General features: G+C 40.9%; 1 protein-coding gene across 1 annotated transcript in view; it reads left to right on the top strand.

Annotated features, from left to right (window-relative positions):
• The first annotated feature begins 2275 nt into the window (after nucleotides 1–2275).
• cntnap2a (contactin associated protein 2a) overlaps nucleotides 2276–14686 on the top strand; it is a 1898214-nt gene continuing 1885803 nt past the window's right edge. The window contains exon 1 of the mRNA XM_063044005.1: nucleotides 2276–2586. Coding sequence (XP_062900075.1) covers nucleotides 2487–2586 — 100 coding nt within the window. The 5' untranslated portion in view covers nucleotides 2276–2486. The remainder of the gene's footprint in view (nucleotides 2587–14686) is intronic.

Here is a 14686-nt window from a genome sequence, read left to right as displayed (position 1 = left end):
TCGCAAAACCTTCACAAAACAAAATGCTGGAGCAACTCAGCAAGTCAGGCAGCATCTATGGAGGGGAATGAACAGTTAAAGTTACCTCACAGAAGGATGAGAAAATAAAGGCTGGCACATTCTGAGCTTTCTATAAGTGAAGGAACAGGAACAGGATTGGGTGATTCAGTCCTTTCCGTCTGTTCCAGCTACCACATAAGGCAGAGCTGAGGTAACTCTGTTGACTCACTTTCTTCTGGGTATGGGGGTGGGTTGAGATAAAGTATATGTGAGTATAGTGTTGGGTGGTGGAGGAGAGATGGTGAACAGTTTTAAAATGTTCACTGCATGTAGGCATTATTCTTATTTTGGGAAATACTCCAGCCAAGTAAAATGGATTGAGTGCATCACATTGAATTCCTTTGTCATTTACAACACCTCTATTTGGTTACTTTCTAAACTTGGGATTGGAATTGATGAAAGTTATATTGCCAGAGAATAATGCATGATATATTAGGCAACACAACGACAAGAGTGAAATGAGGGAGAAAGAAATTATATTCTCAAAACTAGGATTCAAATCATATAGAATATTTATCCATAAATCAATTTAGTTGTCACAAAATAGATGAGGATGCTGCAAGCAAGTACTGGCTGTAAATGACGTCATCAATGAGCCAAGGGCATCTCTAGCCATTTATTGAAACCAAAACAGGAAAGTTTGAATTATTCTCATAAACTATGAAGAATGGTCCATTTCAAAAATGTATTATACTGAAGTTTGTGAAAATGGCTTGGCTTTGTTCTCTTACAAGTTGAACAAAAGCTATCACTATCTAAGAAAGTATAATATTTATCAAGAAAAAGGAAATTATGTAAATCTTGTTGACAAGGATGTCATTACCTGGTGTAGTTTATTTTGGAGTGCTGGTTCTAAACTTTTCCAAAGATAAAAGTTCCTTGACAAATATTTTCCCGTGAAAACAATGTTCTATTTGTCTGTTACTACAGCTGCAAAAGTGCTTATACACTATGAGCATTTTTGCTGACGTTTTATTATTTCCTGAAAACGCATAAACAGGGTGCTGTAAAGAAGACATATAATATATAAGATAATATATAAGTCATATAATATATAAGAAACACCGCCCCTTACAAGTCAAAGAGGCTCGATGCCTCATCAAATTCAGTAGATCAGAAAAAGGGAATGCTTCATCTCTCCAGATTCACAGTTCCCCTGGTTAAAATTGGATGTTTCGAACTTTCTCAATTTATAGGCACGTTGAGATGTCGACTTTGAAGATCACTGAAGAATTCCTATATTCACATACGATGTTTTTAAAGTGAAAGCTTGAATTCAATCATTGCTGTCCTATTTGATAGCATTGCCCCGAGAAACTTGCAAATCCGTGAGATTGGTAATGCCAGCAATATTTTTCGGTTTACCTCAAATCAACGCTGCTTTAAACCTCTCTCGGCTTCGCAGCACTTTCATAAATGCGTATGTGTCAATGTGAAAGATGTGTAAATATCTAGATCATGGTGAAGATTTTGCTTCTCCTGCATACTTACGTTACATTGCATTTTGCTCAGCGTTCAAAGGGGCACCTTAAATTTGTCACTCCACCGTATATTGCTCCTGTAGATACGGAATAGTTTCTTCCAGTGGAGCAATGCGTATAGCAACGCGACATTTATTTTGTTTTTATTTACACGCATCAGAAATGTTGAATGGGTACTTTTCTTTCTAGTTGGACTTTATCCTTTTTCTCGTTAGTCAGTAATTGCGGTCCCTCTGCTCCCGGTGTGCGCAACCTGCGCGTACCAACGAAGTCGATGCAGTAGATACTGCGGTCAAATTTTAATCAGCAGACAACAGGGCGGGAGATAAGACCGCACGGACATCTGGCAGCGTGCGGCAGCAGCGGCACTCCGCTTGCAGCCCTTTAGAGGAGCGGCTTGGAGGATGGTGCCATCTGCAGACCGGGGTGGGGGGGGGGAGGCGGGGATGGACCAAGCAAAAGCCGGTCTATATCGCCCCACCTCCCTACTTCCTCGTCACCTTGCACCTGGCAACGCGGCTTTCTGTGGAGCGGGATCGGGAAGATCCGCGCAACCGCGACTGAGCGTCGCAGGCTGCGGGAACAGATTGAAGAGGCCGGTGCGCGAGTACTCCCCCTCCGGTGGCGCTGTTGCTTCGCCCGGCGAAGTGGGCGGGGGCTGAGCGCGCGGCAGACCCGTGCCCTGGGAGGGAGGGAGGGAGGAGGAGAGAGGAGGGAGGAGAGAGAGTGCAAGTGCGAGCAGCACACAGCCCTGGCAACATCTCGGTGCACACCAGGCTGACAGTGAGAGAGAGCGCTGCCGGTAGCATCGGGCTCCTGCTCCACTTAGCCAATCCCGTACATTGACAATTGGCTCCGATATAAAGCGGCTGGAAGGGAACGAAGCGGCTATCATTATCTATTTCTTGCACCCCCTTTCCCCCCCTATTTTGTAACCAGCTGTGAATGAACTGGACGATGTTTGGGTTCCTTCTGCGCAGGATAACAGCGCTCTTCTGGATTTGCATCAGCAGCGGCAACACCAGTGTGGGACTGGCAGCATCGCGTAAGTAGAGAGCATCATCGGCAACAGCAGTTATGTGAAGCGCAGGCGGACACTAAGAGTCCCAGAGTCGAGTGTACAGTAGATTCCGGCATGCTTTCCGATGGGGAGCCGGCAGGGCTTTGCCCAAGCTCTGCGGTATCGTGCAATACGAAGTGCTGAAACTGCAATCTTCCTCCCTCTCGGAAAAAGCCTGCCTGGAATGGAGTAATCGAGTCTGTAGATCGATGCAGGCATCTATCTTGCTTATTTTTAAAAACTATGATTTTGATATCGTGCTTTATAGTTCCTGTTTATTTGATGTAGCGGACGAAATGGCACAAAATATGGTTCTGGCCCATTGCAACACAGTATTTAGGCTAGCCTGCTATGATAAATGAGTGGGACTGGTACCATTATTGTCAGAATATATATGCACGTTTTGCAGATATGTCACCTATTGTGACTTAGAGAACCTACTTGACTCAGCGTTTCAAGTAACGTCGCGTGGCTGTATAATATAATATGTGATTGGTGAGGTAAAATATGAAGTATCTCTTCACGGAACTCTGATTAAATTGGTTCGTCCGTCATTTGGGATCACAAGTGCTAGAAAGTCGGAAGTGGTACTTTTTAACTTGCTTCATTTTAAAGTAGAAAACCATTCTATATACTTTTGCAACTCATTATAAATTGGGAAATTTAAAAGTCATACGTGTTGAAATGCTTTAATGGTTACTTAATGTAAATCGCAGTTTCACTATGTTGTAACAATGTAGCAAGATAAAGCTTGATACTTAATGCCACTGTCAGCAGGTACTACTGTACATCCTGTTTTCTGAATGGAGCGCACTGGGTGCTCAGTTTGGTAACGTGTATACTCAATGGGCAGTTTTGCTCAGTTCCCTGTATGCCTGGGTTGACTCCGGCTTTAAGTATAAAGCTCTGTCTAAGTTTAATGGTTTCAACATACCGGGGACTGTTCAGGTCAGGGGCTTCACATCTCCAATAACATAGCTTTGGAACCGAGTTAAACTGAGTATACTGACCTCCTAACTCGTGGATTGCCTGGTCTCCACTGGTTCGCATGGCTTCTTTAACTTTTAGAGATGCATGGGAAAGATGGCGCATTTCAAGGTGTCAAGAAACGCTCAGCCCAAATACTATATATTCCTGCTGTCTGGCACGATGGCATGGTGTGGGGGGGGGGGGGGGCAGGTGAGGAAGCGTTTACTCACGTGGAAGTGTTTAGCTGTTAACAAATACCACATGGTTTTCGGAATCTAATGAAATAGTATTATTTAAAAACAGATTTTTCTTTCCAAGTTAGAAGCGGCAAACAGTTAAGATAGCAAACATATTAAATCAACAAAACACTGAAAACATTGTTTATATTTTCACGTGTATTTCTGATATTCTGATGTTTGCATTATCATTTTTGTCAGAGATAGGAATTAAGATATTTAATTGGAAAATTTAAGTATCCAGTTCCCAGCTTTTTCAGATCTTCAACTGCAGTCTCTGCCATATAAAGGATCAGCCTTAAAACTAGAATCAGAATCACTGGCATATGTTGTGCAATGTGTTGTTTTGTGGCAGCAGTATATTGCAATACATAATAATAGAACTATCAATAGCAATACAATATGCATTGTATTATTACACTCGTGTGTGTTTCCTGGACTTTCACTTCCTGTAGTCCACAAACAATTCCTTAGTCTTACTGATTTTGGGTGCAAGGTTGTTGCTGCGACAGCACTCAACCAGCTGATCCAGCTCACGCCTGTATGGTATTATAGAAGTACTGTAGTGCAAAAAGAGAGGACATAGTACTGAGGTGGTGTTCATAGGTTTGTTGTCAATCCAGAGATCTGATGTTATGAGAAGAGGGCATGTTCTGGATGATGGAGGTTCTTAAAGATAGATGCCACATTTCTGAGGCATCAACTTTTTGAAGGTGTCTTGGATGCTTGGGATGCTAGTGCCCATGAAGGAGCTAGCTGAGTTTACAACTTTCTACAGGAATATACAGTATTTAGGTACCTTTTTCTAATCCTGTGGAATGGCCCCTCAATAACAGACAGTGATGCAGCCATTTAGAATGCTCTCCCCGGGACATTTGTGAGTGTCTTTAGTAACATACCAATTCTCCGAAAGTGCCTTCTTTGTAACTCCAACAATATGATGGGCCCAGAATAGATCCTCAGAGATGTTGACACCCTGGAACTTGAAACTGTGCACCCTTTGTGCTGTTGGCAAATTTATAATGCTGTTTGAGCTGTGCCTAGCCAGACGGCTGTGGGTATAGAGAGATCAGAGCAGTAGCCTAAGCCAGCATCAGTAAAGGTGCACCAGCATTGATTGTCAGTAAGGAGATGTTACTTGCAATCTGCACTCACTGCGGTCTCCTGATGAGGAAGCCAAGGATCCAGTTGGAGAGGGAGTTAGAAGACCAGGTTTTTGATGACACAAAGGTTGGTGGTGTTGTGGATAGTGCAGAGGATTGTCGAAGATTGCAGAGAGACATTGATAGGATGCAGAAGTGGGCTGAGAGTGGCAGTTGGTGTTCAACCTGGAGAAGTGTGAGGTGGTACACTTTGGAAGGACAAACTCCAAGGCAGAGTACAAAGTAAATGGCAGGATACTTGGAAGTGTGGAGGAGCAGAGGGATCTGGGGGTACATGTCCAGAGATAACTGAAAGTTGCTTCACAGGTAGATAGGGTAGTTAAGAAAGCTGCTATGCGAATCAGTGGACTTATTTCTACTTTAAAATAAGAGTTTACTTAAAAAAAAAGACTTTAAAATACTCTTTAAAAAAAAAAGTTATTTCTACTTTAAAATAACTCTTCCCTAGGGCACCACTGCTCAATACAAGGGGACATGGCTTTAAGGTAAGGGGTGGGAAGTTCAATGGGGATATTAGAGGAAGGTTTTTTACTCAGAGAGTGGTTGGTGTGTGGAATGCACCACCTGCGTCAGTGGTGGAGGCAGACACACTAGTGAAGTTTAAGAGACTACTAGACAGGTATATGGAGGAATTTAAGGTGGGGGCTTATATGGGAGGCAGGGTTTGAGGGTCGGCACAACATTGTGGGTTGAAGCGCCTGTACTGTTCTATGTTTTGGAGCTTGTTGATAGAACTGGGGGTATAATTGTGTTGTAATCAACAAACAGCAGCCTGACGTAGGTATTACTATTGTTCAGGTGATCCAAGGATGAGAGGAGAGCCAGTGAGATTGCATCTGCTGTAGACCTATTGTGGTGATAGGCAAATCGCAGCGGGTCCAGGTCCTTGCTTAGGGAGGAGTTGATTCCAGCCATGACCAAGCTCTCAAAGCATTTTATCACTGTAGACATGAGTGCCACTGGGCAACAGTCATTGAGGCAGCTCATCCTGCTCTCTTTTGAACTGATATGATCCTCACCCTTTTGAAACATGTCGGAAGCTCCCAACGGCGACAGGAAGAGATTGCAGATGTCTTTGAACACTCCCGTCAGTTGGTTGGCACAGGTTTTTAGAGATTGTACCAGCTTCACAATCAGAGCCCTACACCCTTTGAGGGTCCATCCTCTTGAAAAATATTCTGACATCAGCCAACAGGACAGAGACCACAGGGTCACCAGATGCTGTATGGAGATACACAGGTGCAGACCTAACTTTTGTGTGAAATTTTAAGTAAGGGTTGCTAACTGTTGGATTTGAAAATGCAGAATAGTGCAGAATTGGTTACCAATTGGAATTGGTAACTTTCAACTTTAAATTTTAATGGAAGGAAAGTGGTATTAACCAGAGAAAATCTCACGTCCTAATTCTGTAAAACTAAAATAAAACTTGCTGGCCATGAAAGTGTGCAATTTTGATATCTACATTAATGCATTCGCATTCACAATATTAGTGGATGTAAAGCCCAAGGCAAAAAGTAGAATTATTCTTGCAGTGTTTTTCATAGATCAGTTTCAGCTTTATTTAAGTTTCATTCTCCCGCCTTGATGCTTGGATACATTTTGACCATTTTTTTTCCTTGCTTAGCTACTGTTCGAAAACCATTAGCATTCCCAGGAGTATTTCAGCAAAGGCGCTTGATCGAGGTAGCTTGGTGGAGAGAGTTCATAGGATGGGATGGGATCCGTTCATGTTTGATTTCTTTTTTTTCCCACTCATTAGTCTTGTGGCCTACAACATGGCAGTTCAATATATAATCATGACAGTCTTATGCCTCTAGTTTTTAATTCCTATGACAGTTAGTGAATTGAACACTTTTATGTTCTGCCGGGGAGGCAATAGGTGTAGAAAAGTTGTTACATTTCGCCGGAGCTAATAGCACAATTAATGATCAGCCTCTAGGTAGATTAGTGGAAGTACAGATACGTTTGAAAAGATAGGTCTAGAAAAGCATCCTCCTCTAAACAATCAATGAGAAAAAGAGGAATGGGCTGGAGGCTGAAATTGAAGAATAGCTTCATGAAATAGAAAGAGTGCACCAGCTACATAATAATTCTTGACAACCATGGTTAGTTTAGGAAAATTTGAAGCTACATTTTGGAGAAAAAGAGTAATAGGATAAAAGTCAAAAGTTAGTGATAGTTTTCAGAAAATAACCTATGGGTGAAGAACAGACAAAACATAACTTTATTGACTAGATAAAGGAGCTTGGAAAAAGAAGTGTTCATAGAACAAAGTTCAAAGTAAATTTTATTATCAAAGTACATTAATGTCACTACATACAAATCTGACATTCATTTTCCTGTGGGCATACTCAGCAAATCTATAGAGAAGTAGCTATAACAGGATCAATGAAAGATCAACTAGAGTGCAGAAGACAACAAACTGTGCAAATTCAAATATAAATAAATAGCAATAAATAATGAGAACATGAAATAACAAGATAAAGAGTCCTAAAAGTGGAGATAATTGGTTATGGAAACCCCTCAATCGATGGCAAGTGATCCTTTTTGTTCAGGTGCCTGATGATTGTTGGGTAGTAGCTTTTCTTGAACCAGGTGGTGCAAGTCCTGAGGCTCTTGTAGCATCTACCTGATGGCAGCAGTGAGAAGACAGCATGGCCTGGGTAGTGGGGATATATTGGAAAGCCATTCAATATTTCTATTTGTGCCTTGTAAGAACTTCAATCCAAAACAGAGAGTAGTGGGTGTGTGGAATGCACTGCCAGTGAAGGTTGTAGAGACAGATACGATAGGGTCTTTTAAGAGACTCTTAGATAGATACATGGAACTTAGGAAAATAGAGGGCTATGTGGTAGGGAAATTCTAGGCAGCTTCTAGAGTAGTTTGCATGGTTGGCACAACATAGTGGGCTGAAGGGCCTGTTATTTGCTGTAAATTTTCTATGTTTTAAAACAGCTTCAACTTCCAGGCTCATTCAGATGTTTGCCTTTAATTTGGTGGTGGGACTTTCTTAATTTTATATTTTGTCAATTACTTTAACTTTGCAGTTTATAATCATTGGAGTTTTTGATGAGTATCACTAGGAAGAGCAATAAGTGAAATCTTTGTGATTAGGTTAACTATATCCAAAGCAGTGTTTAGTGGTATGTGGTTAAATAGTGGGATGTCATAGTGAGGGGATTGGTAAAGGGGAGGAATCTACACAGACTTAATGGAGGATTGATTTAGAAAGTTATCAAAATACTGTGAGTTTCTAATGATCAGTTGTTGTGCTATGTAGTTGACAGTTTGAAATCTTCATGTGGGTGAGAGTTGAAAACTGCACTCAGCAGGAAGTGACCTCCCTCCAACCAGCACTTCTTTTCTACTGTTGTTTTCTTATCATTAATTTATAGTTAGGGCACAGAGGGAGACTTAATTTGCCAATGATGTATGTGCCTATTGTGTGAAGTAACAGTAACTAATGAGATTTAAATGGGAGTCAAAGAAGAAAAAAACAGGAAAATTGAACTTATCAGGTAAGTTTGGAGAAAAGATGTCACAGTTGGATGGCTAAACTATTCAAATGATCTAAAGATCAGGGTTCTGTACCATGACTTGCACGGATAGTATCACAAATGCATTGACTTTGAAGAGCAAAAATTACTACAGATACAATTCTCTATAATTTGGTAGAATGATGGTCACAACTAAATAATTTATCTTAATTTATTAAACTTGCAAATATTTTTAAAGTAAAATGTGTGCCCAAAAATTCAGTTTCGTAATGGTGCTTTTTATAGCCATTAAGCAATGAAGCGCTGTATATCTAGCTAGTTAAGTATGTTTAGGAAAATTGACAGAGTGCTTCCTTGTCAACTTCAAGCTTGTGACACTGATTTGATTGGATTTCAGTATCAGAGATGAGAGTGCTGATGATTCCTTTTCAAGTGTTGCAAGAGAATCTGGACATTTGGAGCTTGGAGGCCTTTCAACAACACTAAAAAGACAACTAGGTCTTCCTATCAGAGTGCTGGTTTATGTTACCAGCAAATAAGTAGACTGTGTGCCTGCATCCTTGGAAGACCCTACTCTAGTCACCAGGGACTGATGCTCTGTTTGCCAACAAGCACTATGCTCCTCCCTGCCTCACAACCTTCCTCTACCAGTGCAGTCCTCGATCAAACGTGTGATGTTTGTTGTTAGTCTCAATTCTTCATTCTCTTCCTGAGCCAGAGGTATACCAACAATGTGCCAGTGTTTCAGTCCCCTTCTGGAACCTGAATACCAGTCTTCTGCTAATGGCTTCCTCAACCCACTTCCTGCCTTCTCCCTCACATACCCCCAGAATCTGGTCTAGATTCTGTTCCAGCACTTACAGCTGGTTTCCTGCACCCAAACGCTTTTATATCTCCTGCTGTCATATGCCATGTCCTTTAGAGCCTGATTTTTGGGAAAGGAAGATTACTGTATTTCTGTACATTTCTGGCCTTGAAAAGGGATGACATAGGTCAGTTGTATCTGATAACTTAGCATCTGCTATTTCACTGTTCCTGCACACCCTCAATAGTGCTTTTGAATTTCTACAAGTTGAGTTTGTATCATGTTTTCTTGAGATTGAGATCCAAGCATATTGGGAGGTGGGAGTGCCTGTGGCATCCATTGCTCAATGCACCTGATTTCAATTTCTAGTGTACTTGCTGGATAGAGAAACTGGGCACATTTATAATAGGCAACTGTCCTTCTACCCAATCAATGTTAAATTTCACACTTGATAGAATCTATATAAACTCAATCCAAAATTTATGCAACATTTCCAAATTGAATAGCAAATCCAATTAAACAGTTGGATTTAAATCACAAGAGAGTAAACAAAATATTTGTGTAGCAGTAAACCTTAACGTTAGTTATGCAATAAAATATGGCCAAGATAGCCTAAGCTTTTATTGTTGTAGCATGGAAATAAAATCTATTTATAATTGTACTTTATGACTGATAAACTGGGTACTAACAGTGAGCAGAATTTAATTTTTTTTATGTTTTCTGAATCATGTAATGAATATCTAAGCACATGCGACAGAACTAAAAATGCTGCGGAAGGAGGAGAGGAGGAATTGTGCAGTCCACTGATACGATATGGGAGTTTGTAACCTGTTGACATTACAGCATTTAATTATCTATAAATCCCATTCCTTAGTTGTGTCTTTGTTTCTTTGCTGTAATAGTTTATAACATTTCTCACCACAGGTGATATAAGGTTATGTGATACTATATACAGCAGAAGATTCTGGCTTGTGAAGATTGTATAAATGTTATTTTGTAGGAAAAATGAACATAGACTATATCATTTACTTTTACACAACTAGTATAAAGTTATTTTGAGAGTGATGTCCCTTTTTTAGCTCTTGATTCATCTCAAATGCTTCGTAAAGGTGACTTTATTTTGTTAAGGTAACATGATGTCATTGGTACAATGGCATTTCAATACTCCATGTTTGTTCAACCATCACGTGTGAAGATATTACTTGGAAAAAGGAAGATATAAAGAAAGGTTGGATTTTATCTTCCACCTCTTCAAAAATAAGCAGCTTAGATCCTTTTCGCAATATTGTTACTTTGACTTGTTTTCAGACGTGGAGGGATAACACAGGAGTCTGCTTCTGATAGCCTTGTGAAGATTTACAGTTCTCACGTTGCTTTGGTGAGAGGTGCAAAGCAGTATTTCCCCAAAGAAATGAAGGAGAAGGCAGAGGTTGCCTGTTTACACATTCCCTCCTGTTTGTGTGACTGGCTTAGCTGCAGCTTTAGCTTTGAAACAGTTTTGTTTTGCATTTTGTTAGCTGGTAGCAGACACAAGCCTTGGAAGATCCAGGGGAACAAGAGGAGTGACATTTTGTTAGCCATTGGATATTATTAATACAAAATAAATGAAACTTTTGAATTTTTAAGGAGGCTTTGTTCTTTTGGGATGCAAAGATTTGTTGAATTCTAAATGAACTCAATTTCCATACAGCCTTCTTGTTCATTGAGATCATTGGAAGTTATCTTATAAACCTCTGAAATAGTAGTTTGTCAGTGATGTTAGATTCATAATATTGATTTTAAGGGATACTTGTAATCTTATTGTCATGCTTTGATTGCGAAGATAAATGGCATTCCTTCGTTAAAAATGCCACTGAAGATCATCCTATCCAACTTACAATGTCAACAGTGCTCTTTTAAAGATTTCCTTTTCAAAATCATTCTAATTTAAGCACTTATTCCTGCTTTGTGAAAATGTTGTTTCATTTTTAAACTAGTGGGCGGCATTTGTTTTGAGAAACTTAAGTTGTCTTTCATAGTTTTATTTTATTTTCAGTGTTGCAATATCTGCATACTCTTCTTGGGTTGTGAGTAATTGAGACAATCACAAATTTTGTTTGTTTCATATTGGAAAAGGTAGTAAATATCGCATTTAGAATCAGGTTTGTACATTTGAAAACTAGCATTTCCTTTTCGAAAACTGTAAGTTGTATGTAGTTATGTGTTGTAATGAGATCTGACTGAAACATTGCTCAGCATCTTGCAGTGCCACAGTGGTCAATAATTGAATTCTTTTGCCTTCTGCCTTTGGGATGTAATTTTATTGAAGAATGATGGTCATCCCATTGTATTTATATTACAAATTTGAACACAATGTGTTACTTCAGCTTTACATAAACACAAGAGATTCTTGCAAAGTTCAAAGTAAATTTATTATCAAAGTGCATATAGGTAACCATATATAACCATGTGATTCAATTTCTTGTGGGCATACTCCATAATAAAATAATAATTATAATCAAATCAGTGAAAGACCACACCATCTTGGGCATTCAACTAATGTGCAAAAAAACCTGTGCAAATACAATAATAAAGAAATAATAATAATAACAAAAAGTAAGAATGATCGAGAACATGAGATGAAGAGTCCTTAAAAGTGAGTCCGTAGGTTGTGGGAACACTTCAATGTTGGGCAAGTGAAGTTGTTTGAAGTTATCCCGCTTGGTTCAAGAGCCTGAGGGCTGAGGGGTGAACGTGGTGTTGAGCCCTGAGGCTCCTGTACCTTTTTCCTGATGGCAGCAGTGAGAAGAAAGCATAATCTGGATAGTGGGGGTCCCTGATGATGGATGCTGTCTTCCTGTGACAACGCTTCATGTAGATGTGTGCAGTAGTGGGGAGAGCTTTACCAGAGATGGACTGGGCCATATCTACTACCTTTCGTAGGATTTTCCATTCAAGGGCATTGGTGCTTCCTAAACAGATTGTGATGCAACCAGTCAATATACTTTCCCACACATCTACAGAAGTTTGTCAAAGTTTCAGATGTCATGCCAAATCTTTGCAAACTCCTGAGCAAGTAGAGGTGTTGCCGTGCTTTCTTCATAATTGCACTTATAGGTCTTCTGCAATGATAACCCTGAGGAATTTAAAGTAGCTGACCCTCTCCACCTCAGAAACCTGTTGAGAACAGGCTCATGGGCCTCTTATTTTCTCCTCCTGAAGTCTACAATCGGTTCCTTGGTCTTGCTGACATTGAGTGAGAGGTTGTTGTTATGGCTCCACTCAGTCAGATTTTCAATCCCCCTCCTAAATGCTGATTCATCACCACCTTTGATTCAGCCTATGATACAGTGTTGTCAGCAGACTTAAATATGAAATTGAAGCTGTGCTTAGCCACACAGTCATAAATGTAAAGAGAGTAGAGCAGCGGGCTAAGTACACATCCTTGAGGAGCACCTGTACTGATGGAGATTGGAGGAGATGTTGTCAATCCGAACTGACTGGGGTCTGCAAGTGAGGAAATCGAGGATCCAGTTCCAGAGCAATGTACACAAAATGCTTAAAATGGTGGAGAAACTCAACGGATCGGTCAGCATTTACGGAGGGGAATATCACATAAATTTTTTGGGCTGTATCCTTTCTTCAGGACTGGAAAGGAAGGGGGCAGGGCAAGGATTCCTTTAAATGCTAGGGAGTTAATCTGGGTGGCATTACCTCAGAGTGCCAAGGAGTTGGATTCAGCCCTGATCTCAGATGTTTTCTGTGTGGCATTCGCTTGTTCTTCCTGTGACCGTTTCCTCTGGGTGCTCTGGTTTCCATTCACTTTCAAGAGGTATGCAGGCTGATAGGTTAACTGGCCATTATAAATTGTGCCTGCAGTGGATGGGTGATGACATAGAAACATAGAAAATAGGTGCAGGAGTAGGCCATTCGGCCCTTTGAGCCTGCACCGCCATTCATTATGATCATGGCTGATCATCCAACTCAGAACCCTGCACCAGCCTTCCCTCCATACCCCCTGATCCCTGTAGCCACAAGGGCCATATCTAACTCCCTCTTAAATATAGCCAATGAACTGGCCTCAACTGCTTTCTGTGGCAGAGAATTCCACAGATTCATCACTCTCTGTGTGAAGAAGTTTTTCCTAATCTCGGTCCTAAAAGGCTTCCCCTTTATCCTCAAACTGTGACCCCATTGTTCTGGCCTTCCCCAACATTGGGAACAATCTTCCTGCATCTAGCCTGTCCAATCCCTTTAGGATTTTATACGTTTCAATCAGATCCCCCCTCAATCTTCTAAATTCCAACGAGTACAAGCCCAGTTCATCCAGTCTTTCTTCATATGAAAGTCCTGCCATCCCAGGAATCAATCTGGTGAACCTTCTTTGTACTCCCTCTATGGCAAGGATGTCTTTCCTCAGATTAGGGGACCAAAACTGCACACAATACTCCAGGTGTGGTCTCACCAAGACCTTGTACAACTGCAGTAGTACCTCCCTGCTCCTGTACTCGAATCCTCTCGCTATAAATGCCAGCATACCATTTGCCTTTTTCACCGCCTGCTGTACCTGCATGCCCACTTTCAATGACTGGTGTATAATGACACCCAGGTCTCGTTGCACCTCCCCTTTTCCTAATCGGCCACCATTCAGATAATAATCTGTTTTCCCATTTTTGCCACCAAAGTGGATAAATTCACATTTATCCAGATTAAATTGCATCTGCCATGAATTTGCCCACTCACCCAACCTAACCAAGTCACTCTGCATCCTCTTAGCATCCTCCTCACAGCTAACACTGCCGCCCAGCTTCATGTCATCCGCAAACTTGGAGATGCTGCATTTAATTCCCTCATCCAAGTCATTAATATATATTGTAAACAACTGGGGTTCCAGCACTGAGCCTTGCGGTACCCCACTAGTCACTGCCTGCCATTCTGAAAAGGTCCCGTTTATTCCCACTCTTTGCTTCCTGTCTGCCAACCAATTCTCTATCCACATCAATACCTTACCCCCAATACCATGTGCTTTAAGTTTGCACACTAATCTCCTGTGTGGGACCTTGTCAAAAGCCTTTTGAAAATCCAAATATACCACATCCACTGGTTCTCCCCTATCCACTCTACTAGTTACATCCTCAAAAAATTCTATGAGATTTGTCAGACATGATTTTCCTTTCACAAATCCATGCTGACTTTGTCCGATGATTTCACCGCTTTCCAAATGTGCTGTTATCACATCTTTGATAACTGACTCCAGCAGTTTCCCCACCACCGATGTTAGGCTAACCGGTCTATAGTTCCCCGGTTTCTCTCTCCCTCCTTTTTTAAAAAGTGGGGTTACATTAGCCACCCTCCAATCCTCGGGAACTAGTCCAGAATCTAACGAGTTTTGAAAAATTATCACTAATGCATCCACTATTTCTTGGGCTACTTCCT

The sequence above is a fragment of the Mobula hypostoma genome, chromosome 3 (genome assembly GCF_963921235.1).
Source record: "Mobula hypostoma chromosome 3, sMobHyp1.1, whole genome shotgun sequence".
NCBI classification, from domain to species: domain Eukaryota; kingdom Metazoa; phylum Chordata; class Chondrichthyes; order Myliobatiformes; family Myliobatidae; genus Mobula; species Mobula hypostoma.
Note: the sequence above shows the minus strand (reverse complement) of the source record. Positions and strands in the feature narration are given on the sequence as shown.